This window comes from Phocoena phocoena, chromosome 15 (assembly GCF_963924675.1).
Source record: "Phocoena phocoena chromosome 15, mPhoPho1.1, whole genome shotgun sequence".
Lineage (NCBI taxonomy): Eukaryota > Metazoa > Chordata > Mammalia > Artiodactyla > Phocoenidae > Phocoena > Phocoena phocoena.
The window spans coordinates 5,943,756-5,969,686 of record NC_089233.1 but is presented as its reverse complement, the minus strand read 5'-3'; the positions used below and the strand labels follow the sequence as shown (position 1 = coordinate 5,969,686).

General features: G+C 52.4%; 1 protein-coding gene across 1 annotated transcript in view; it reads right to left on the bottom strand.

Moving 5' to 3' along the window:
- Positions 1-25,931, bottom strand: part of LOC136134470 (myosin-16) — a 52,837-nt gene that overhangs the window by 10,790 nt on the left and 16,116 nt on the right. Inside the window, exons 14-32 of the mRNA XM_065892055.1 lie at positions 24,448-24,574; positions 23,604-23,662; positions 22,600-22,687; positions 21,872-21,989; positions 20,563-20,683; positions 17,157-17,293; positions 15,724-15,805; positions 13,409-13,582; positions 11,515-11,742; positions 10,393-10,497; positions 7,903-7,989; positions 7,537-7,682; positions 6,088-6,178; positions 5,593-5,649; positions 4,847-4,933; positions 4,312-4,557; positions 3,311-3,428; positions 1,905-2,032; positions 1,334-1,530 (exon numbers count right to left, since the gene is read on the bottom strand). Coding sequence (XP_065748127.1) covers positions 1,334-1,530; positions 1,905-2,032; positions 3,311-3,428; positions 4,312-4,557; positions 4,847-4,933; positions 5,593-5,649; positions 6,088-6,178; positions 7,537-7,682; positions 7,903-7,989; positions 10,393-10,497; positions 11,515-11,742; positions 13,409-13,582; positions 15,724-15,805; positions 17,157-17,293; positions 20,563-20,683; positions 21,872-21,989; positions 22,600-22,687; positions 23,604-23,662; positions 24,448-24,574 — 2,396 coding nt within the window. The remainder of the gene's footprint in view (positions 1-1,333; positions 1,531-1,904; positions 2,033-3,310; positions 3,429-4,311; positions 4,558-4,846; positions 4,934-5,592; positions 5,650-6,087; positions 6,179-7,536; positions 7,683-7,902; positions 7,990-10,392; positions 10,498-11,514; positions 11,743-13,408; positions 13,583-15,723; positions 15,806-17,156; positions 17,294-20,562; positions 20,684-21,871; positions 21,990-22,599; positions 22,688-23,603; positions 23,663-24,447; positions 24,575-25,931) is intronic.

Here is a 25,931-nt window from a genome sequence, read left to right as displayed (position 1 = left end):
ACCTCAGTGAATAAAACAGACTAAGATCCCTGCCCTCAAAACTTCTGTTCTAGGGGCTTCCCTGGTGGCGCAGTGGTTAAGAATCCGCCTGCCAACTCAGGGGACATGGGTTCGAGCCCTGGTCTAGGAAGATCCCACATGCCGTGGAGCAACTAAGTCCATGTGCTGCTACTACTGAGCCTGTGCTCGTCAACAAGAGAAGCCACCGCAATGAAGACTGAACCCAGCCTAAAATAAATAAACCCAGCCTAAAATAAATAAACAAATAATTAATTATATAAAAAAAAACTTCTGTTCTAGAGGGGGGACAGAAAACACAACAAAGTGACATAAGCACTATGGGAAAATAAAGCAGGGAGGGGACACATGTGCAAAGGCCAGGACCCTGTGGGTGTCTGGGGAAGAGGTTCCAGGCAGAGAGAGGGGAGGGTTTGAAATGGAGGTTTAGCTCGGAGTGAGAGCCTGGGGTGGGACCAGGCAGCCCCCGTAACTCTCAATAGAAAATATTAGAAAAGGGCTGGAGGGCAGGAGGTGGAGCTGCAGGAAGGCAGGTGTAGGCTCAGCGAATAAAGAGTGCCAGATAAAGATTGATGTCAGCTGGAAGGCACTGCGCTTATGCTGTCACCACAAATTCCAGTGGATGGAAGGCACCAGTGGCAGGCTGGGGTTCCCTCCCTGCCTGGCACCAGGGGCTCACACGCAGGCCTTCCCTGGGTGCCCTGGCCCACGGGCACCCACGCCAGCCTCTTGTGCAAGAGGGCAGCTCTGAGCCACGTTCATGTGTCCACTCTTGTTTCCTCAGGCCCGTCAAGCAGAGCGTTTGTGTCTCTAGTTTGTGAAGGAAGAAAGCTCAAAGGACTTGAGGGCATTCGCCACAGAGCTGGGGAACTGGCCGAGGGGGGACCTCTGCCACGGAGTGTGGCCCGTGTCCTCTCAGCATCACCGAGGGGCCTCACCCCAGTCCCACCAGGCCCATGGAAGCTTTCTGAGCACTTCAGAGGCAGAGAAGCCCTGCCTGGAGGCAGATCCCGCCCCCCCACCATCCTGACTTCCCTGCAGGGAGCCTGAGCATTTCTGGGCAGAAGATGTAGGTAAGAGAGCCCTTGAAGAGGGAAGCTGAAAGCAGTGGGGCATGCAGTGCGTGACCTGGTGAGGGCACGAAGTGGGCTCCCTGTCCTGACACTCGTTCCCCCCTTTAAGAGGAGCCCCTGAACTGCCCTCTCCTGGGTGTGGCCCTGGCGTCAGCTGTGGCTGTGGTGCTCAGACCCCCACCTTGCACCCACCCGCCAACCCGCTGGCCTCCCCGGCCCTTCTGGCGCAGGGTGACGCTCACTTGGTCTCCTCCAGCTCCTCGGTCCTCTGGATGCCGTCCGTCTCATACTTGGTCCTCCAGGTGGTCACCTCAGTGTTGAGTTTGGACACAAGGCGCTGCAGCTCCGACTTGCCTCCCTGCTCCTCCTCCAGCTGCTCCTTCAGCAGGTCCAGGTCGTGCTTGGTGTTGGCAAGACTCACCACGGCCGTGCTGCGGGACTGCGGTGACCAGACCAGCCTGTCAGGGCCCCCCAGCCTCTGTGGCACCCAGGGCCATCACTTAGAGATACACGACGTTGGATCAACAGTACAGCGGGGTAAAGGCAGGGCGGGGGGCGGTCGGGGAGACACAGGAGTCTACAACCCAAACCACCAGGGTTTAACTTTCCTTGATTTCTTCCAATTACTATCCACAAGGATACGTAATTCCGTTAATTTCATTTAGTTGCACATATAGTGTACTCTGGTTTTGTTGTTAACTCTTTTACTTGCAGTGGAATCAAATATTTTTCATGTTCCTTCTACATCTTCATAACATATGACTTTCTTCAAGGAGGCAGCTCTGTCACCCCCTACCTCACCCCCAAACCAACCTTGGACTCTTCATCCAGCTGCCTCTTGTAATCGTCCACCTGTGACGTCAGGGACGTCTTTATCCTCAGGATCTGATTAAGCCGGCTCTGGGATTCTTCATATTCCCGGCTCAGTTCACTGTTTTCAGCTGGGCGAGAAGGGAACGGGAGAAGCGTTGGGTGAAGAACTAGCTCCCCTGCCAGATCCTAAGCCTTGCTCCCAAAGTGCCCATCAGTATAGTGGCTTGGCCAGCTGAGCTGGAATGGGGAGCAGGGCGTCCACCACATCAGCTGCCCAAATCTAGTGGGCCCAGGAGGGGAGCAAGTGCTCAAGGGTCGCCACCATCCAGGTGATTTGCATGGGATAAGCGGCTTCAGATAGCGAAGCCCCTGGCAGGAGATACAGCAAAGAAGTTTGGAGAAAACAGTCGGGCGGAGAGTGTTTACTTTGAAAAAAAATGCATTTGTCACGGTCCCAGAACCTACACTCCTGTCATTTGTAGACTGCTCTCCGGAGCCAGAGGCCAGGAGAAGGTGCATGAGCCAGAGAACCAGCAAGGGTTCCCAGTTCTGCCCTGTATCTTTGGTTTTGTGACCATGGGCAAGTCACTTCACCTCACTGAGTTTCACTCTTCTTATCCATCAAATGGGGATATTGATTTTAAAAAGTATTCAGAATGTGGAAAGTAAGGCCAAAGGAGGTTCTCTGGTGTCAAACGAGAGTGTTGTCTAACTGGTGCGCCTCAGGAGCGTTAACTTCTCGAAAGAAATGCATCTTTGCTTGACTTAACTGCTGACCCCTCTTTAGAGCCCGGACTCTGCGAAGTCAGATGTTAACTTGCATATTGATGAGTTGCAAATTATTTTTGACCTAGAGATGCAGAGAATTTCTTCTGGTAGAAAAAACCCCAAATCAAACCTAGAGGTTGCAGTATTATTGCCGCATAGGACATGAACCGGTTTTGCATCTAACTCAGCAGAGTTACTGAAACATTCCTTTCCCGACTGGCTGTGTAAATCTCGGCCCCCTCAGGTGCTTTTCAAAGGCAGTTCTCCCATTTTTCTGGTTCCCTCATTAGTGACACGTGTTCGCTTTACGTGAGTAGGCAGGTCATGTTTGAAAATGTTTGAAAATTGTGTTTTGTTGGTATTGCTGCTCCTCCTGCTGACCTCACGGGGTGGCTGAGAGAACTGATAGGAAAACGTTTTGGACAGTGTTCCCTGTTTTACACTGTAAAGATGTTACTTGGAGCACTCAGTGGGAGGAAGAAAATCTTCTCGTCTAGTCACAGGGGATGTGGGATGTGGATTTTCCAAGGTCAAGGAAGCTCTGGGAGGGCACCCAGGTACTCTTTCAGTTTCCTTGAGGATCCCCACTCCTTTCCATGCACTGTTCCTTAGGAAGCTGTGGGGAGGGGAGAGCTCACCTTGGAGGCGGGTCCTGATGGCGTTGATTTCCGCCTGGTTCCGCTCCAGCTCAGCCACCTTGGCATTGGCCTCTGATAAGTTATCTTCCAGCTTTCGAACGTGGGCCTCGGCATTCATCTGCTCAGGGAGAACGAACCCAGTGGGGAAATGGGGAGGACCAGGCCAGGCCCTCCTTGCTTCCCAGCTGCGCTGCCCTAGTGCAGCCTCCCAGGCCACCTACCTCATCCTTCTAGAACATCCCTGTCTCAGAAACCTCCAGCGGCTCACCATTTTCTATTAACGTAAGCCCAGAGCCTTTGGGTTGGCACACAGCCCCTCACTTCCGGGCCCCTGCTGACCTCACTCGATAGGAAAATGCCGGGAGCCAGTTAATTTAAGGAAAAACACCAGCATTAGAGCAGGCGTCTGCAGATAAAACAGGAACTATGAAGATGCCTCGTGAGTGTCTGAAGTTTGGAGACACTAGTTGGCTGGGACCTGGACCCCCAAAGCATCATCCCTGCTCACCTTTGGAGCACCACCCGCCACTTCCCTTGTGTCACAAGAAGACTCTTCCTGTGGCAGGGGCTGGATAAATGCATGTTGACTGGCTTAATTTTACTTTAATTGTACTTAATTTTCTTTCTTGCTACATATCACTTTTTCATTGTGGCGATGATTGTTTCTCCTACTAAGTCTCCAACTCCTGGAGGATATAGTCATACTAATGTCTTGATGATCCTAATAGCTCACATGTATTGAGCTTTTCTTACGTGCCAGGAACTGTCGTAGCCCTAACAACAGCACTATGAGGTGGGGATTATCATTATTCCCCATTTTACAGATGGGGAAACCGAGGCACGGTTAGGTTGTGCACCTTGGCCGAGGTTATACACACAGCCAGTGGGGTCTGTGACGGGTCCATCTTGGTTCCCTTCACAGCATCTAGAATGGACCTCGGGCCTGTCGGGGGACTCGGGGGATATTATTCGTGAAGGCTCTGCGGGGTGTCCCCCCTCACCTTGGACTTCTGTATGGTCTCCACGCTGGCGTTGAGGTCGTCGATCTCGGCCTTCATGACCTGCTTGTCCTTCTCCAGCTTGGACTTGACCCTCTGCAGGTTCTCCACGTGCTCGGTCAGCTCGGCCATGGAGTCTGTGTGCTTCTTGCGCAGTGTGGAGGCCGCTGCCTCGCTCTGCAGGGCCGCCTCCTCCAGCTCCCGCCGCAGCTTCAGCAGCTCGGCCTCCCGCTTGCGGTTCTGCTCGATCTGGGGCGGAGCAGAAGAAGGGCTTGCGGGCTGGCCGGTGCTGGCCTCCCTGGGGCATTCAGTCCAAATCCCACCTGCATCCACTGAACCGAGGAGCCCCAGAAGAAAGTGGACTGAACCAGCCCCCTCTTGCCTATCCTTTATCATTGATTGGTTTCTCCTCAAGGGAGCCCCAGGAATTCGGCAGGAACTAACTGGTCCTTATCCCCCTGCTCATCGTCCAGCATTTGTTTCTCCATGCAGGCAGGCAGGCAGGAATTGGGGTTCCTGGACACCCCGAGGATGGTACCTGAGCAGATGTGGCTCCCCCAGCCTCTTCCAGCCTGTCACTGAGGTCTTCGAGGTCTCGGGACAGGTCACTGCGTTGTTTCTCCACCTGGGGGGAGATGGGATGACACTGACCTTGGCCGTCCAAGAACCCCTGTTTCTCTGGTAAGGATTGTGATCACCACGTGGCGTCTGTGAGGCCAGGGGCCTGTGCTTGGGGAGCTCTGCACTCTGCCCGTCACCCCCCCACACTCAGCAGAGGATGCTGTCTGTCCTTTTCCCTGCACTGGGGGGGCCTTAGTGCCCATCCTGCCACCCAGCCCAGCTGGGCTGAAGCTGGAGTTAGGTGTGTTACGATCCATCTCCCTACAGGATCCCTGCCCTCAAGCCTTCCTCCACTCCTGGCTCTTCCTTTCACACCTTTGTACCTGTGCACATAAGTGCTATTTGGTTCCCTTTGCCTAGAAACTCCTCCCCGCCTCAGCCTGTTGAATGCAGTCTTCCAGTCCCCAGGCTAACACTGCCCACTCTCCTTGGACCGCACAACAAAGAGCATCTGTGCCTCTTACGTTGTCATTAATGGGCACGTGTAGCACAGTGCCTGGCACACAGTAGGTGCTCAAGAAACAACAAGTCTTTTCCAACCGGAACCCCATCCTCCTCCCTACTGGTTTCTCAACAGGAGTTTCTGCTCGTTGTTGGATTGTGGCTTCACTGGGTCCTTTGCCTCAGGAAAGGAGGGAGGAAGCGTAGACGCATCTCACTTACCTTGGCTCTCATTGCCCTCTCAGCCTCCAGCTCTTCCTCCAGCTCCTCGATTCGGGCCTAGCAGGCAAAAAGGCAGACAGAGCGGGGCATTTCTCTCTCCTGGGTGAAGTTAGAGACCCACCCACTGGCCTTTTAGAATGAAAATGATGGAAGGCAGCTAAGTGTATGGGGGACGCTGTCAAAAGCAGAGGGAAGTGGGCCACAGAGAGTGTGTGCAATGGTCCTGAGGCAGGAGGGAGGCTGGGGTGTGTGAGACCCCGCAAGGGGCCAGAGGGGCTGAACGGAATGGTGGGTGACAAGCCAGGGAGGGAGCAGGGGCTATTGTGGAGGGCACTGTGGCCACTGTGGGGACTTGGAATTTATCCCAGCATGAGGTGGACATCAGTCAGTCTCTGAGGACTCTGTGGCAGCAGCAGATCAGCTGATGTGAGCAAAGGTGCAGGCCAGTGCATTTCAAAAGAGGATCTGGGTCTCCTCCATCCCGCACAGACAGACCTGGTGTTCCTTTAGTTTCCGCTGCAGCGTGGAATTCAGAGACTGCTCATCCTCATATTTAGAGTTGACAGAATTGATTTCCATATCTCTCCTGCAAGAGAAGGTTTGACCTCCTGAGGAAAAGCTCTGAGGCTAGACCAGCAAGCTGGCACGGGAATGGAGCTGGGGCTGCCAGGGGAGACCTTGACCCTGCTGAGACCCACTCAGCCCTGACCCCTGGCCTTCTCACCCTACAGATGAGTCGCCCTGCAGAGCCCCAGGATTTGCTCCACTGGTTTTTCACTCACTCATTCATTCACTTGTGCATTTATTAATTCGCCTTCAATTTATTGAGTCCCTCCTGGTGCCAGACATTGTCTGGGGTTCCAGGGACACATCAGTGAACAAAACGGACAGAAGCCACTGCTCTGGTGCAGCTTACAGTCTAGGGGCTCCAGAATCACACAGGTGCTTGGCCTTTTTAGGGAAAACGTTCCTCCAAAATCTTTCTGCAAAAGGCTGTCTCCTGATGTGAGTTCCACGTGTCAAGAGCCACGTGTGAGAGGTAAGATGCCAGAGACCAAGCAGGTGGGGAGGATGGGCAGGGTCACCCGCACCTTCTGGGTGTGCCTCCCAAGAAATGTGCTGAGATGCAGATTTAGCTGTGCACGCCCTCGTGGCAGCCTGTGGTACTTTAGAATTGCCCCAGCAGAATGTACTTCAAAGATGCGTTGTCCAGGGGACTTCCCTGGTGGCACAGTGGATGAGACTCTGTGCTTCCAATGCAGGCGGCCTGGGTTTGATCCCTGCTGGGGGAACTAGATCCCACATGCATGCTGCAACTAAGAGTTTGCATACCACAACTAAGGAGACCATGTGCCACAACTAAGGAGCCCACCTGTCACAACTAAGACCCGGTGCAACCATATAATTAATTAATTAATTAATTAAATATTTTTTTAAAAGATGCATTGTCCAAATTCTGCCCCCTAAAAGCTTTCCTTACCTGCCTCCTTATCACCATCCCTTCAGCCTCTTACTCAGTTCCGGTTTATGCTTGGACGATTGCAGTAGTTGTCTTCCTGCTTTCTCCACCCCACATGTGCTCCATGTTATTACCAGGGTGATATTGCTAACATATCCCCTCAACTCTTTGTGATCTTTGAGAGCCCAATTTTCAGGTTTCTGCAAAGACTCCCTGACCTCTGGGGTGGGTGCATTGCTTAGTACCTGTGTCCTTCCCAGCGCCCAGCAGGCCCTGTGTGAGGCTGGGAACTCCCTGAGAACAGGGAAGCACCTGCTCCTCCCTCCCTAATCCTCCGAGCTGAGCACAGTGTCTGGTACAGAGCAGGTTCAGGGGACATGCACTGATACACATGAAGCCCTCAGCAGAGTGCCTGCCACCGGGTGCCATCCAGGAAGTGCTAGATATTGCTAACACTGCTACCGGCAAAATGAAAGACTGCGTACTTTTTCACCACCTCCTCGAGATCTAGCTTGGACCGCTCCATCTCATTGAGATTGTCAATGGTCATCTTCAAGTCACTCTCAGCTTTCCGGCGAGCTTTTTCCACTTCCGCCCGGATTTTCTTTTCCTGTTCCCAGTTATCCTCCAGCTGCGGAGACAAAAAATACAAAAGAAAGTAGGGTGTGTGTGTGGGGGGAGGGTTGTCTGAGGCCAGAATGCAATAAAGAACCAGACTGGGCCTGGTTCCTTAGCTGTGGCATCAGAAAGGGCCTCACTTCCCAGTTTCCCAAAATGTATCTGAGGTCCCTGTGACCTGGGACAGACCTGACCGTCGAGCTATAGAATCAGACCCAACGACGGGGCATTACCTCATGGATCTGGGTGCTAAGCTTGCTGTTGTTCTTGGTCAGATGGTTCACCTTGTCCTCCTCGGCTTGCAGGTCATCAAGGGTTTTCTGGAAGGAAAGATACACGTGTGTGTCCTGTGAGGCAGGCGGGAGCAGCTGAACAGATCTGGTTCTCTGTCATCACTTCCGAGCTGAGTTGATGATGTCAGTGATCAGTTACAGAGCACCTGCTCCTGGGTGGTGGGTGAGGCCACGGTACACTGATCACCCGTCAGCCACAGGTGGGCCCCTAGGGGTCTTTGGGGGGCTCTGGTTCTCCACGAGGCATATAGGAAATTTGGGGGGTGCGGTGCTTCTGGTTGTCACAATGATTGGGGGCCTCACTGGTACTTTGTGGGTGCTTCCAGGGACGCTGGACATCTGGCCTTGCTCTGGATAATGGGTGCCATGAAGAATAATTCTGCATTTCACACACTTGCTGTCCCATTCAGCCATTCACGTAAGTAAACAACTATTTATACTTTTCTGAACCTAGAACCTAGTACCTCTTCGCACATAACTCAACATTTTTTTCATTTAGTATACACTACAATTTTAAAGAATGATCTACCATGGAAACTAAGAGAAGATTTACTTCTTGTTGTTAAAATCTCCCTGAGAATTATTCACTGTTTTGTAAAATTGCATCACTGGTAGCAACCGCACTTGGCTACCTGAGTCACCAACACGCCCTCGGGTGCCCGTCTACAGCTGTCAAAGACGGGCTTGGGCAGGCAGCCCTCCTAGATCTGCCTGAGCTTTTACACTTTGACAGCCCCATTATTTATTACAAATTACTTTCATTCATTTCTCCTTTTATATGGAAGGGCACTCTCTTGATTTTTCTGAAGTTATATATTAGTTACATTATTATAATTTTCAATTCAGGATAGTAAGAGGGCGTTCCAAAATACAGTTGATCTTCATTATCCGTGAATTATCTATTTGCCGGTTTACCTACTCGCTAAAATTTATTTGTAATCCCCAAATCAATACTCATGGTGCTTTCGTGGTCATTCGTGGACATGCGAAGCGGGGCATGTTCCCAGCTGAGGTCGGATAAATGATGCTCCGTCTCCTTGGTTCGTCTCAGACTGCAAACACGTGTGCTTTTCCCAGTCTATGTAGTGCCACGTTTTCTACATGTCAGTGCTCTTTGTTGGTGATTTCACTGCTTACAATGGCACGAAGCACAGTTCTGCAGTGCTGTCTGGCATTCCTGACGCAAGAAGGCTGTGATGTGCCTTGCAGAGAAAATCTATGTGTTGGATGAGCTTCATTCAGGCCTGAGATACAGGGGCTGTTGACTGTGAGTTCAATGTCAAGGTATCAACAATATGTACTGGGGCTTCCCTGGTGGCGCAGTGGTTGAGAGTCTGCCTGCCGATACAGGGGACACAGGTTCGTGCTCCATTCCGGGAAGATCCCACATGCCGCAGAGTGGCTGGGCCCGTGAGCCATGGCCACTGAGCCTGCGCATCCGAAGCCTATGCTCCGCAACGGGAGAGGCCACAGCAGTGAGAGGCCCGCGTACCGCAAGAAAAACAAAACAAGAAAACCCAAAAAAACAATATGTACTAAATAAGATGTTTTTCAACAGAAACACACATAAAACAAGATAATGTATTGATCACCATCATATGTATGATGTATTGATGGGTTGACGAAAACGCTGTGACTAGAGGCTCACAGGAAGATAACCCTGTATTTCCCCGAGAGCAAAGGTTCAGTATTTGCTAATTCAATGACTCTATAGAACATCGCTACCCCGAATAATGAGAACTGAGCATATTTGCTATAACAGGGGGTTCTGGGTTTGATACGATGGAGAGTCACAGTCTAAGGGGAGGTGTTTCCAGAGACGACAGAGAAATGTGCTCGGGGGACATATTGTAGATTCATGATGTCAGCAAACACAGGGATGAGGGTCCACTGTCTAGTTCTGGGCTTCAATTTGCTCCCGGCACCTGTGTCTAGGCCAGGAGGTGCTCCACGCCATGGTCAGCACTGTTGGGTGGTCAGAGTTGGCTCCACACTCAGGAGCAACTGAAACAGTCGGGTGGGCTCCCCATGACCTCAGGAACTCATGCCTGTTGTTGCCGCAACGAATCAGGGTTCCCTGGTGCTTTAGAGCTCACAGGGCACTTCCATACGCCCACTTCATCCTTATGACTCTGGGAGCATCCCTCCCAGTGTGCCTGGACCATTCTGACACATGCCTGCTGTCCCCTTTCACTCTGAAACCTGTCCTAGTTTGGGTGATAAATGATATGTTCACCCCACTTAACAAACCTGGAAGGAAGGTAGCAAGTGACTGTGTCCACTTCACTGATGAGGGCATTGTGATGTAGGGAGATACTGTGACTTCCCCAAGGGCCCCAGCTGATGGGCGGCAAAGCCGGGATTCGAATGAGGGTCTCCTGTCTCCGAGCTCCATTTGCTTCGCCAAGAGGAGAAGTGGCTGGTGCCTACCTGGTGCAGCTCCTCCAGGGCCCTCTTCTCCTTCTGGAGCTTGGCGATAGAGTCTTCTCGAAGCGAGAGGTCCCCAGTCAGGGTGCGGACCTTGTGATCCAGGGCCTGGAGATGGGGCGGCAGGGGAGAAGCTGGACTTTAAGGCTGGGAACACCCTCAGGGGGAGAAGGGGAGGAGAGTACTTGCCCCGAGAGAGGGTTCTCAGCTTGGCTGTTCCCCAGAGCCACCTGGGAGCCTAAGAGATACCGATGCCCAGGGCACAGCCCAGCCAACCACGTCAGAATCTTGGGGGTGAGGGGGCAGAGAGAACACCGTCAGGCCTTGGCTACTCAGAGCCTGGTCCTTGGACGGCAGCCGTGCCTTCGTTGGGGACTGTGTTGGAAATATAGCCCCTGGGCCCCGCAGGACCTGCTGGCCCAGAGCCTGCGTCTTATTGAGGTCCCTGTGGTTCGAGTGCACATCAAAGCTGCAGGTGCCCCGGCTTAGGCAGCATCCACCTCCCCCTGCTCGGGGACCCCACCCACTGTGAGATAGGAAGGGGGCCTGGGACCAAGGGCGAGCCAGACGGTACCAGGAGTCAGGGAGCCACTTGGAAGGGCAGCAGCTGCTTCTTTGGGCAGAAATCCAACAGCTAAAGGTGACCCCACCTTACAATATGGTTGCTTCCTCTGGGAAGGGGGAGGGGTGGACATGGTGCTGCAGAAGGATGTTCTGTGAGGGGCCCCAGGGATGCTGAGGCTGAGTGGGCAGAAGGCCAGGCAGACGCCCAGGAATCCCAGGCACGAGGAGAACCAGCCAGGCCTGGGCGTCCCCACGAGGGGAACAGCTCTCAGCCCCCTGAGTCAGCTGCTCTGTCCAAACAATGGACATGTGCTCCGTCTGCTCTATCCGACATCGTAGCACTTGCTGCGAGCGGCTACTGAGCCCTCCACATGCAGCCAGGTTGACCGAGGAACGACATTTGAAATTGTACTGAATTAAGTTAAAATAGCTGCATATGGCTGGTGGCTCGGGTCCCGGGCAGCATAGCTGTATGGGCTCTGGGTGTGGCCCCTGCAGGGCAGCGGGCTGGGGGTTCCCTGGCCCTGGGAGGAGCAGGGTCTGGCCCAGGGGCCTCCCCACCTGCTTCTCCTTCTCCATCTTGGCCAGCGTGGTCTCCAGGCCCTCCAGGTCCCGCTTGAGGTCACTGAGCTCTCCCTCCAGCTTGCGCTTGGTGGCGCTCAGCGAGGCCGATGTGCCCTCCTCCTCCTCCAGCCTCTCCCGCATGTCAGAGATCTGGCTCTCCAGCTCCATCTTGGTCTTCATCATCTGGGTCAGGCGCTCCTCCGCATCTATCAGGTTCTCTTGTTCCTGGTGGAAGAAAGAGAGTATTGGTCAAGGGCAGGGGCCGGGCACCTGCAGGGGAACGTGCTGATGGATAGGCCTCAGGCTGATGGGCCCCCAACAAACGTGTCCTGGGGGCTGGACAGGGACTGGCTATCTCTGAGCTTCTTGGTGACGAAGGCTCGTCCAGGAGTGTGGTCCCCAGACCAGCAGCAGCAGCATCGCCTGTGAGCCGGTTAGAATGCAAAATCTCAGGCCCCACCTGTGACCTGTTCATCTGAATCTGCTTTTTAACGAGATCCCAGGTGATCAGATTCACCTTAAGGCGTTAGCAGTGGCCTAGGAGAAGCCCGGGCCACTCAGGCAGGACGCCTCTGTCCGTTCAGGCTCTGCCATCTCATCCACTGATCCCATGTGGGCCTGTGCTTGCATCCGCCAACGTGGAGGGGCATGTCCACCCAAATAACTCCCAGCATTGATTTAGCACTTCCGTGTTAACAAACCCATTTCCCGTCCCTGGTTTCTCCTTATAACAACACTGAGAAGCAAGGCAGACAGGTGTCATCTATAAGCTAGGGTTCAGAGATGAGGGAACCGATATGCAGAGGGGGCGGAGTTGTCAAAAGTCACACAGGCAGTAAGTGGCAGAGGAGGGACAAGCGGCGTGTCCACTGGGGTCTCCCTGAGATGGGGTCAGTGGTGTAAGACAACAACTGGCCATGGAGTCAGAAGACCAGACCAGCTAGATGACTTTCGGTTCGTGGCATAAATTACTGAAATTCAATTCTCTGCAAAATAAGGGAAATGATCATCGTGAGGCATAAAGGGATGGAGCGCATGTGGCACTTCTATAAACGGAAGATTCTTTTATCCTTGTAGTCACGCTCGGCCTCAGCCTCCCCAAACATAAAACGAGGGTCCTAGCCTGAGCAACTTCTCGGGGGGGTGGAAAGGATGGGAGAAAAGATGTCAGAGACAGCTTGGGGAAAATGGATAGCTAATGCAAGTGGCTGACACTCTCTCGGCTGAGGAGACATGGCTGTGACAGAGCAGGAATGACCAAGATGGGACTGGACCCCTCCCAGTTGTGGGTCTTCTACTGACCGGCTTGCAACCTTGATCAAATCTCTAAAGGTCGGTCAAGTGGAGTTTCCTACCCTGAAGATACACATGAAAATCGGGCGTCTTATGAGGTGGTTGTGAAGCTCGAATCAGAGAAGGAAGGACCCTTGTAAACCAGAAGGGTCACGGCAGTGAACCTGCTCATCGTATTGGGAGTCAGGCTCCCCACAGAAACTAGGTCATATGTTCTCCCCTCTGTGTTTGCACTTGATGGGCGAGGAAAAGGAAGCAGAGAAAAGAGGGCAAGTTCCCTAGGTCCCCAGGGAGCCAGGCTCACCCCAGAGGTGCTCCTCCCACCATCTCGTGGCCCCCATGTCTGGACGATCCCCCAGGTCCAGCATGTACTGTATGTGTGTGTGCTCAGCCTGCTGCTGTGGGCGAACAGGAATTTGATGGAGACTTTTTGGTAGTTGGGTCCAGGATGACATGGTAATGAAAGAAAGAGAAGGCTGGGAATTCCCCAGCGTCTGGAAGGACACAGCTTCTTAGAAGGCCACTCTCCCTTCCTTCTGTGGGTCTGACTCTTGCCAAGGCCCCCAGCTCCTGCCGCCGCCCCCAGGGCCCCACATACTGCCTGCAGCTGGATGGTGAGGTCATTCTTCTCCTGGCTGAGCGTGGCCATCTTCTCCTCCAGATCCTTGATCTTGTCTAGCAGCTCCTGCGTCTTGGCCGTGGCGTTCCTCAGCTCCTCCTCCTTGGCCTTCATCTCCTCCTCTTGCCGAGCCACATTCAGGAGTGGCTTGACCTGGGTGGCGAGCAACACTGCAGAGTGTTAGGGAGATGGGCTTTGCCAGGGGGCTAGGTGGTGGGCTGCTTTGCCTTCAGCCAGGAATAGTCGCTCCTCTTCTGCACCCACAGCACGTGTCTGGACCTCTCTGTGCATTTGGCACTTCTCATCCTGCAAGAGTGCCTGGGTCCATTGGGTCCTCTGCCCTGCTAGACCACGAGCCCTGCCCTCTGCCCCTCCCCATCTCCCTCCTGCCCTCCGTGTCTCTACAGCACCAAGCAGAGCGGGCAGGACAGGCCCTCGGGATATTTCCTGATCTATGGATACATTATTCGGGAGCGCAAACACCATGGATTGGGGAGAAGGAATCACCTCTCTTTGAAGATGACAGATGAACCTGTCATCGCCAGCCTGGTCTGTGGGGATCTGGGATACTGCAGTGCAAAATTTGCATTAAAAGGTGATAGTGGGCTTCCCTGGTGGCGCAGTGGTTGAGAGTCCGCCTGCCGATGCAGGGGACACGGATTCGTGCCCCGGTCCGGGAGGATCCCACATACCGTGGAGCGGCTGGGCCTGTGAGCCATGGCCGCTGAGCCTGCGCGTCCGGAGCCTGTGCTCCGCAACGGGAGAGGCCACAACAGTGAGAGGCCCGCGAACCCGCCAAAAAAAAAAAAAAAAAAAAAAAAGGTGATAGTAAGTAGCACTTGCAACTGTGTTACACTTTTTATCCAGTGAAAGCCTCCCCCAAGGTGTTTTTTTCCATTGATTCAGCTTATCTGACTTAGTTAAATAAGATTAGAGCTCACTTAACACGCTAAGAGTAAAGGATTTTAACTTAATTTTATGTTTTTACTTATTGGAACAGGATCTTGCTCCGCTATGTTTAATTGGTGAAGTTTTACTTTCTGGTAAAGAGCAGAGAAGTTTCTAGGCTCTGTCTCCTTGTCATCTGTGGTCACTTATGTCTGGCTTGGAAGGAATCTTAAAGGCCGTTGGTCTGGGGCTTCCCAAAGGGTAATACGTACACTGAGGGGGCAGGTGAGATGGATTCAACCTTTGCACGGAAACCTTTTGATTTTCATTGTTACATGGTTACTTTAAAAATAATCTTGAAGAGTAATAGTTTAATACATGATTTTGAAAAATAATTTTTAAAAATGAAAAGAACTCGTGAAATCCACAGTTTTATGCATAACGTTTGCTTAGGATGAGACAGGTAAGGATGTGAAGTTTCCTTTTAAAATAAAAATTTCGAAATAAAAAACTGAGTTGATGTAAAGAAAGAAGGTCAGTCATAGAACAGGTGGGGAAAGTGCCATACTGACTAAATTTGAGAAATTTTTGTTTAGATCCCTCTGCCGTCTCAGGCCCTCCAGTGGGCCGGCCTGTGCATGGGTACCGCTGGGGATGCAGAACTTACTATCCCTCCCTTTCAATTTGTGGTCAGCATGGATTGTTAGAAAGTTCTTCCCTATGGGGAGGGGAGAGAAGCTTCTGCTTGAGTTGTCGGGGGCTCAGGGCCCCCTAAGATGACCTGGAGCCTGTGCCAACCTTCCACATAGCTGCCCTGAACACCCCGCCCCTCAAGACAACACTGCCCTCCGGCCCCCTGAATGCGGCAGCCCTGCCCCCGGGTCCAGTGCCGTGCTTCCTTGTAACAGGGACCCCAGGTGGGACGCCATAACCCCAGCGCCACTGGAGCCTCATGCAGTAGGTTGGTTCGTGGCCTCCTGCATTTGCTGAGGGTGGACTGGTTACTTGGGCGCCTGCAGCCTCCCCTCCTGGCTGACTCACTCACCCCCACTGCTGCCTCAGAACAGCCTGGGAAAGGAGAGGTCGGATCCCATGATTTCCTAAAGTCCAGGACTTCACTGAAGGAGTTGAGATGCTCTGACATGCCCAGGGGTGAGGCACTGTGCACCAAGCCCTTTTGTGGGGAGGGGGCTCTCTGCATCCTAAGTGGGTTTTATTTTGAGAGATGAGTTGAAAGGTGGGAAGACACACTATCGTTTTTCTCAGGGAGGATTCAGCCCCCTCCTGGAAGGAGGCTACACTCTTCCTCCAAGGTGCCCTCATTTTCAGACTGTCCCTGCAGCATCCCGCGGCCTCCCATCCCCAGGAGGCCCCTCCACCCAGGACTGCGGCCCCTCAGTCCTCACCTTGTTGTAGAGCTTCCACCAGCCCCAGAAACGCAGCTCCAGGAACTTGCGTGTGTTCCGCTGGATGACCTTCAGGCCAATTCTGCAAAAAAAAAAAAAAAAAAAAAAAAGAAGGGAAGAATCCAGCATTGCATGGGTTAAAATGAAGGCATGGGGGGTGGGGTGGGGGACGGGAGACTGGCCTCCCCGATGGAACCAGCTCCTCCCGGACAGCTCAGGATTGAGCTCATTTCTTCCTGCATTTCCCTCCTTCTGCTCCCTCACCGGAAATCATCCGTTAGTCTCCAAATCCCATCAGTCTGCGGTCTCTGGAATCAGCCCTCCTTGTCCCTGACAGCTTCCTTCAACTGTCATTTACTGAGGATCTTCTGTGCACTGAGTCCCACCACTCAGCCCCTAACTGGTGTCCCTGCCTTTGGCCGGGGTCACAGGGGCCCTGCTGGTGGATATCAGGACTTCATTACTGTTATTATTTATTCATTACTGTTACTATTACTAATACTATGACCACAAGAGCCAGAGTCAACCACAGGGCAGCCAGGGCAGCCAGAGCCATTTTCTAATGACCATTTTAGGGAGATGGCTGAGGAGCACAATTCTGAGGGCAGCGATTTGGGACAAGGATTTCTGGCTTCTAATCCTGACTCTTTCTGCATGGACCTGGCCCAGTACCTTAACCCCTCTGATCTCAGTTTCCACATATGTAAAATGGGGGTGCTGATCCTACCACATCCCTCTCATAGCATCTTCGTATGGATCACGTAAGGGGAAGGCTGTGAAAGTGACTGTAAAGAGAAGGGTTTATATTAGGTGGTCCCTGTTAGGAGTTGAATTGTGTCCCCTCTGAAAAGATACGCTGAAGTCCTAACCCCCAGAACCTGTGAATGTGATCTTATTTGGAAATAAGAGTCTTTGCAGATGGAATTAACTTAGTTTAAGATGAGGTCATATTGGAATAGTGGGGGGCCCCTAACCCAAGATGACTGGTGTCCTTATAAAAAAAAGGAAGACCATGTGAAGACAGACACAGAAGAAGACCTTGTGAGGACAGAGGCAGAGATTGGAGAGATGCAGCCACAAGCCAAGGAGTGCCTGGGGCTACCAGGACTGGAAGAGGCAAGACAGGCTTCTCCTCTCGAGGCTTTGGAGGGAGCTTGCCTGCCAACACCTTAATTTCAGACTCCTGGCCTCCAGAATCATGGGAAAATAAATTTCTATTTTAAGGCACCTGGTTTGTAGTACTTTGCTAATGGCAGCCCCAGGAAACCAACACAGGCCCCAAAGAGGGTTCTTTGGGACAACAAAGACATTGGCACCCTCCCTATCTCACTGCCCAGTGTCACTGGTGGAGCTGAGCACTGTGTGTGTGGAGGGGTCCCTGGTCATTCCATGTGGATGGTGTGGCTTCAGTGGGCCTGCCCCACTGGTGCTACCTTCGTTCCAGCATCTTCTTGAACTCAACCCTCATGAGGAAACCCCGGAGCCGACATTGAAGCATTGTCATGATCTTGGCCAGACGCTCGTCCCGCATGTCCTCGAGCTTGGCCAGGACGCCTGCTCGGAAGAACACCTGGGGGAAAGACACATGGATCTGAGAATAGCCCCTCTGTCACCAAAGCAGCTGCTTAGCGGGATTTCACAATGAAAGAACAAGAAGTTCCGACGGGTCCTTCAGAGTTCAGAGACCCTGGGAAACAGCTGGCCCTGGCCTGGACATCTGCACGGCAGGGCATGCCAGCCTCAGCATCTATTTCCTCTCGCTCTTGGACACTCCTGTGGGCTCTAGTCCTGGCCTTGCAGTTACTAGCTGGGTCACCTTGGACATGCCTCCTCACATCTTAGGGCCTCAGTGCCTCATCTGTGAAATGGGGTTGTTGATCCCTCTCTTAGAGGGTTGCTATAAAAATTAAATGAGATAACAGGGAAAGTACTTCTGCAAACTGTGAAGCTCTGAGTAAAATGTGATAGATCGTTTGGATCGTCACTGCTACCTATGGTGACTGCCTGGCAGCAGGGTGCCAACGGGCCTTCCTTTTTACCACTATGCAAAGCAGCCTTGGGACAGTCATGGTCCCACGTGATATGGGAGTGGGAAGAGGGAATAGTGGTTCAGCAGGGGGAGTTGACTTTCTAGAAGGGGGACAGAGTTTTCCCAGTGGTGCACAATTTCAGGCATCCGGCTCTGTTCTATGAGTGGGACTCGTCCCCAGGAAAAGAAGAACAGCTTTGCAATGCACGTTAGAAAGGGCCAGAAACACCCAACCTCAGGGCAATGCGAATTAAGGTCACAAGATACCACTCCCCCTCCCCCGCAACCTGCAACACTGAAGACTTCTGATAAAACAAGTGTTGGCAAGTATGTGAATCAACGAGGGGGTGGGTGGTGAGTAAGTACAGTTTTGGAAATTGGTTGTCACTCCCTCAGTGTGTATCTCAACCCTGGCTGCACATCACCCCCACCTGGAGGGCTTTGGAAAGATGCCGTTGCCTGGGCACAGGTGACTTCAAACAGTTTCTGGGGTGGGGAGCTCAGGCATCGGTGTTCCAACCTCTCTGCCCCCACCCTCAGTCTAGGTGATTCTCATGTACAGCCAAAGTTGAAAACTTCGTTCTAGAGAAATTCTTGCATAGGGCCATGTGTGAGGATGTTGATAGCAGCATTGTTGGTAACTGAGAAAAGAAGGAGCAATCCAATTTCCAAGGACAGGAGACGGGACAGGTGTGGCATGGCCATCAGAAGTCCTATGATACGGCTGTGACCATGAACAAACGTCACATACCAGCCAACAAGGATGAATCTTAGAAACATGATTAAGTGACAAAAGCATGTCAGATAAGAGTATATCAAGTGTGATACTTTCATGAAGCTCAAAACCAGGCAAACCTTGGGCTATGTGCATATGTGATAAAACTGCTTTTGAAAAAACAAAAAACAAAAACTTTTTGAAAAGGCAAGGGTACAGTTAACATTCAGGACAAAGGTTATTCCTTGGGGTGGGGAGGAAGGAGAGGAAAGAGATGCAAAGATGAAGTTCTGGGTTTTTAAGTGGGCTTATGGGTGATCGCTTTATCAGTGTGTTTTATAATGCACCATATTTTTATAGGCTTCTAATAGGACATGATAGAAACTTCTGGCCTCAACCTGCTTTGGATGTGCTAGGGCACCTTGGTTAAGTCACTCTCCTTTGGGGGAACGTGGTCTCGTCTCCTGTCCAGTGGGAGTGCAGGACCCCAAGTCCTTTCAGTGCTGGGAATCTCTGATTCTACACGTGGGGGCAGGGATTAGAGTCCCCAGATGAATATAAAGATGTGGATGCTTGGATACTGACAGGGAAAGGATGGAAAGGGATGCTTCTTCCCTCTGCCCTCTCCCCACCAATCGTAGGGTAGAGACATTGGGCTTGATATTTCCAGATTAATTGTGGTTGAGGTTTGGTCTTTGAGGAGCAGTGAGGCAAGCATGTGGCTGGTGGGGAAAGCCCACGTGAGCCAAAGCCAGGGATGGGGACACAGTGTACAGGCGAAGTCATTCTGTTCTCTGTTCTGCCCCTGCCGCCAGAGCCTGCCTGGCACCGGGGAGCAGAGCAGTCCCCAGCAGCCCCAGGCCTTTACCTGGACCTGAGGTGCCCCATGCAACCCTTGAACAACAGCAAGATCAGTCTGTCTGCCCAGGGGTAGCTGTGTCAGATACAAGTCACATGACATCCCTGATCCCATGACGAGGGGCCTGAGGCCTGCCCTGTCCTGCCTAGTTCTGTGAAATTGGGCATGTCACCTCTATGTCTTCTCCAGGCTTTCTTAAGTTTCCCACCCATCAAAGGTGGGGTGGGGGAAGGAGCTGGTCTCTGAGGTTCTCTCCAGCTCAGGTATTCAGTGATTCTGTGACAAAGCCTGAGAGTTCCCATAAGTCAATTTATTTCCACACAGCACGTCTCAGTGGTGCAGGAGGCCAAAGCTAATGGTTCTGGCAGGTTTGAAGGCAGTATTACAATCCTGCTAACACCAATGGCTACAAAGCAAGCTGTAGGGAGCTAGGGACTCTTTCTGTTCTGTCCACCTGCATATCCCTAAGCCTAGAACTGTGCCTGGCACGCAGGAGGCACTCCGTACGTGTTGGATGTACATGCAGCTGGGAGCTTCCCTGGGCATTGTGCCACACCAGGCCCACAGAGAAGCTGGGCCTGCCTATGCCCCCCACGAGACCAGGACGGTCAAGTGACCCACTCCATGCTGCACGGCAGCAGGCTCCGAGCCTGAGGCAAAGCCAGGGCCCCTCTTGCGTCACCCTGACTGTCACGTTAGGGTGCAGTCTGGTTCGGCAGGTGTCGATGGGCACCTCCCACCATCAGCCTGGCCCTTACAATCCTGACAGGACTCTGCGGGACCAGGAAGTGGGACAGACATGGGCCCCATGAGTCAGGATCAGGCAGCCGCTCGGTCTGAGTCAACCCTGACTTGCCTGCCAACTCAGGGCTGGGACTCGTGGTGTGGGTGGGCTGGGATTAGGGTGCTTCACCCCCGGACCTCACCCACACACGTACCGTGGTGCCCCGGTCCAGTCCAGGACCTTGATTCCGATCGGCTGCTTTTATTCTGAGAAATCTGTGGCCCATGCAGTCCTAATATTCTCCTGTTTATTGAGTACCTCTCTGTCTGAGCTGGGTTCTCACGCACGCTACTCCCAATCCTGTGAGATTGGCTTTACCAGCCCTGATTTTTCAGAAGAGGGCACAGAGGCTCTCAGCAGCTGAGGGGCTTGACCACCTGGTCTACGGCTGAGCTGGAATTCACACCCTGACACCCACCTTCTTGGGACAAGCCTGAGTGGGAAGACCCTACCTTGGTGTGTCCGATTTTGTATTCATTCACATCCAAGTCGATGCTCCCGAGCAGCAGCTCTGAGGCCTTCTTGTTGTCCACGAACCCCTGAGAAATCACGCTGGGGTTCAGCACTTGGTACCTGTTGGGAGAGACGATGGCAGTCCCCATCATCCCCAAGTTGGCAGCCCAGGAAGTCTACCCTCACAGTTATCATCGACCTGTGAGATGGCCTTCAAATCAGGGATTAGACTTGTTTTGCAGAGGCCCATGGCAGGCAGAGGGAGGGGACTGACAGGAGACGCTGGGGAGTAGATGTCGGTGTGGGTTGGAAGTTCAGCGGGGAGATGGTCTTAGAAATGAAGGTACCAAAATCTTTCCTTCTTCATCTTTTCCTCCAGACATGGGAGAACTGCTTCTTTTCCTGACCTGCCAGTAGCTCCCTTAGTCCTTCCCCAGCTAGGGACTTCAGAGGGCTTGGACAAGATGACCTCTAGTGACCCTTCTTGCTCCATCAATCTGCGGTCCTATGTTCTAGCAATTAGGGAAGGGGTCGAAGTAAATTAACCTCTTAGGTGGAGGTCTCAGTTTGGGTTCCCCCAGAATCAGACCTTGAGACCAGGATTCAAGTGCAAGTAGTTTATCTGAGAGGTGGCAGAGTTGGGGAGTGGGTCAGGGAGGCCAGCAAAAGGCATGTTATCAAGCCAGTTATCAGAACAGGTAACTGGGGCTTCAGGCTGCTGGGGGACCCTTGTGTGCTTGGAACAGCTTCCCCTGGCTCACAAGCGCCTGTGTGCATCTCTCCCCAACCCTGCATTCAGTGATGTCATATTGGTAGCTTGAAGTCAGCCATGGTGGGAGTATTTATACCATGGAAATCGGAAGATATTACAAATCAGGGCTTCTTTTTTTTTTTTTTTTTAATTTTAACTTGGAGGACCCATTGTTAAACATTTACCAACACACAGCTGTCTGAGAGCCAGTATAGAACATGCCTCAGAGTTAGCCCATCATCAGGGTGAGGGAGCTGAAGCATTTATATGCCAAGTGTCCTTAGTCATTCGTCGAGGGCTGCTCCTGGGGAGGCATTAATTCCTGATACTTTCAGCCTGCCAAGTAGCAAAGCAGGCTCTAGCAGCCAGAGAGAGCCCTCGGGCAAAGAAATGCAGGTGCTGGCTATTCAAAGTTGGGCCATTGTGTACTGAAGTAGACAGTGAGATAGTGTCCATCACTGTACCCATAGTGTCTGCTCCAATGGGACTACACTTATCAAGAGTCAACCCCTGGAGACCGAGAACTGTACTCAAGGTATCGGGAAGACACCACTCACCTCTGTTTGAACTCTGGGTACTGCAGCCTGTTTGGGAAGCCCTTCCTGCAAATACGGATGCCTTCCAGGACTCCATTGCAAGCCAGCTGGTGCATGATCAGGTGGGCGTCCACCACACCTGCCAAGAGGGAGGGCGCAGGGTGGGGAGTCACTACCCTAGGGTACCCTAGGCCACTCCTTGCCACTAAAGGAGGCTGAACTGAATATCCAGGTCTTCAACCCTAATCTCCTCCAGTCACTGCCTAGGGTGTCCCAGGTCCCCCACAATTCAGCCAAGGCCCAAAGGCTCTCCTGAGTGTGACTTCTGCCTAGGTGGGCACCACTCTGCTTTACAAAGTAGCTAGAACATGCTGTTTGGATGATTCACTGTTGGAGGTTCTTTCAATGCCCCATTTTACCCCAGTCATTCCTGGTGATTAAAAAGTGGACTTAGGGCTTCCCTGGTGGCGCAATGGTTGGGAGTCCGCCTGCCGATGCAGGGGACGCGGGTTCGTGCCCCGGTCCGGGAGGATCCCACGTGCCGCGGAGCGGCTGTGCCCGTGAGCCATGGCCGCTGAGCCTGCGCGTCCGGAGCCTGTGCTCCGCAATGGGAGAGGCCACAACAGTGAGAGGCCCGCGTACCACAGAAAAAAAAAAAAAAAAAAAAAAAAGTGGACTTAATTTGGAGGGACCCCCAACTTCACACATCCCGAGGACTTCCAGCTGGGAGACATGTCCCCACGATGTACCTGATTGCTTGAACTCATTGGGGACAATACAGCGGACAAAATGGGGGGAGGTGCTGTGGAGGGTGGCCATCAGCTTGTTCAACTGCTCCTGGGGGTAGAGGGAAAGAAAGAGTGAAGCTCGGTGTTGGTGTTGCAGGACACCCATGCTCAGGAGAGGTATTTGTTTGGAGTTTAATTAATTTAATTACAATTACGATTCAGTGCTTTGGTCACACCAGCCACTTTTCAGGTACTCACTAACCACGTGTGGCTAGTGGCTGTCGTACTGGACAGCATATTGGACAGTGGCTGCCATATTGAACAGAAGAGAACATTTCCATCATCGCAGAAAGTTCTGTCAGATAGTGATGCTCTCAAAGGTCCAGTAACTTGCCCAAAGTGACATGTTTTACAGAAAGAGGGACCCTCTGAGTTCAGTGCTGGCTCATCGTAGAATCTTGCTACTAGAAGGAACCGTAGTGCCTGTGTGGACAAATCCCTCACCATTTTTAACTTCCCTACTAGATGATCCCTCCTCTTCCACTTGGATACGTCCAATGAGGTGGCCCACTCTGCCTCAGGACAGCTGGATCCTTGGGAAGTATTGAAATCATTCTTTGTGCAACATCTCACCATTGGCTACATTTCTGCCCTTGGAATATGTTGCTAGTAGTGCCCAAACTTTGTGGAAGTTGTGCCCAGCCCAGAAGACCTGCCAGCACAAGATCTTAGGCACTGATATTTCCACTTGTTATGTTGGGCACGTCCCATCATCCTCTGGGTTTCAATCTGAAACAACGCAGTTAGACTGGACCATCTTTAAGGGTTTTTTCTGCCCTATGGTCCTGTGGTTCTGCGCCCTCTTCAGAAGGAAACGGACCCCTGAAATGAAAGAGGCAACCATAGGCATAGAAATGAAATCATCTTGTCCTGAGCCATGAGGTGGCAGCCAGACCACTACATCATTGGAAGGGATGGTTGGGGGCAGTGGTCACAAGGTGGCCTCTGGGGCAGACCCTACTTACCCTGTAGAAGTTGGAGACGGTCATGAAGGAGGACCCTCGTTTCTGCTTCTTGCTTCCAGCTGAGGAAGGGAGAGAAGCATGTTTCACATCAGTACCCAGCACAGGGGCAGGCAGCCCCATTCAGTGCTCTGTGTTAAGGACGTGCATTCTCTGTTTTGAAAAGACTTGTCTGGGGACTAGATGAGGTGGGACCCCCACACCAGGAAAATGAGATCTACCAGGGAGAGGGTGAACGGGCTGACTGTGGCATAACAGTCAGAAGGTGTGCTGTGCTTCCTGGAGGGTCTGTAGCCCTTTGCGATTTAGGGCTGGCCCAAGGCAACACACTGCTGTCATTGCCTGGGGAGGAGGAAGAACCCACACCATCTGGAGGAATTGCATGCTGGCGACGCACACATCTCTGAGCCCAAGGAGATTTGCAGTTCTTGTCCCTCTAAGTGGCGGCCCTGTTGGGTGTTCCCCTATGGGTCACAGGACCTCTACTGGGTAGGAGGCAGAACTGAGCTTGACATTTGGCTCAGACAGGAGAGCAGGGAGCAGAAGATAAGCACAGAGCTTTTGGGCATCAACTTTTCCAAAGCAATATCGCTCCACCTAGACATGATATGGGCCCAGTGATCGATTCGGTTGATGGAAGAAGCTCCCAGGATGCATCTGTACCTCTTTATTGCAGTAGCATCCATAGCCGATCTCAAGCAACTTGTCATTCATTCATTCATTCGTTCGTTCATTCATTCATTCAACAAGAGTCAAATATGAGAGTTTTTGTTTTCTTTTTTTTCTACTTCTGGCCGCTAAAGGGTATCGGCACAGAGAGACTGGACACACGAGGGGTCAGCCATACTTGGAGCCTCCTCTTCTTTGAAGAGAAGGGCTAGGAGCCCCAGGCTTGATTTCTGGAACAAGCCCACCACTGTTTCATTCAGGGGGTCTTTGTTCTTCTCCAGCCAGCCCGTGATGTTGTAACCCACCTGGAAGGGGGCAAATGCCAGTGGTTACATTTCAGGCCCAGATTCCACCTTTCAGGTCCCACAGCCAGAACCTCGACCTCCATCTCTGTCTACTCTGGGTTCCCAGGACCAACCTTCAGCCCCATCTCCTGGGACTTCAGTTCCTGTCCTGATGACTTGCCTGGAGTCCTGGGATGTCCATGAACCCCCATCTCTTGGGCATTTGCAGTTTGCCTGTCTAGGGCACCCTGTCTCTGAGCTTACCCACACACCAGGACTCCCCAGCTACTCTTTGCCAGGTGTGACCTTCTTTTACATGTCTTGCTTTGCTGGCCACACTGAGCCTCCCTGACCCCTGGGTCGTCTTCTACCCAGGTTGGCTGATCTTATTCCTGGCTCAGTGATTGACCTTGACCAGTGGCATCCCAAGCAACATGAAGAACTCCCTACAAGGGCATCTGTTCTCTCCTTGCTGAGAAGCACACATCCCCCCGCCATTGCCTGGTGGGAGTTGGGCTCCATCCATCCAAACTGGGGGCTTCCTGTGTCCAAGTAACTGGACATCCACTAATTTCTGGTTCCCATTTTGCCATGTAGCCCCAGCTGGAGAGGCAAAGAGGAAGGTGCCTTTCAGATCCTTCCGTTGAGCACGGAGAGCCTAGGGACACAGATGAGAAGACAAAACCTTTGGGCTTTCCTTCTCCTATGTGGTGTATGACATTCATAACCTCTGGGCCTCATCTTAGAGCCTTCTTGGAAGTGCATAGGCCCCATTTGACTTTGGATGTCCCATTGCTACAAACACCGAGCCCTTCTCATTTCATCGTGGAGGGTGCGGTGGAACACTGCAATTTGGCCCCAAGCCCGTTTGCTCTGGGTAGCGGCACAGTCCATTTGGCCAGTAGTTGGCATTATCATGGTTGTTGAGATCATAAAAGCCCCGATGCCCAGTCCAACAGCAGCTTTCCTGACAGCTCTGTCCTAAGCCTGCCATTTCCCCGCAGCGAAACCCAGAGAGGCTCAACGAACTCCTTGGTAACAGGAGGCATTGGCATTGATGGCAACACTGATTGTTTCCCCCATCAATTATTCAAATAAACCTGAGTCCTGGCTGCACTTAATTTCCCTCTTCCCCAAGGACTAGGTTTGTCATGAGTGAAAAAGCCACTCCGTAAATGTCACCTTGTTAGTTTGGTGGCCACGTGCTGTCAGAGGGATGAATGAGTCAACTGGGGAATAATTGATGGACTCATGGACTTTTTTTCCTTCTTTTTGCAAGTTTTGTCTGGTTTTTTTTTTTTTTTTTTGGCCTTGCTGTGTGGCATGTGGGATCTTAGGTCCCCCAACCAGGGATTGAACCCGTGCACCCTGCAGTAGA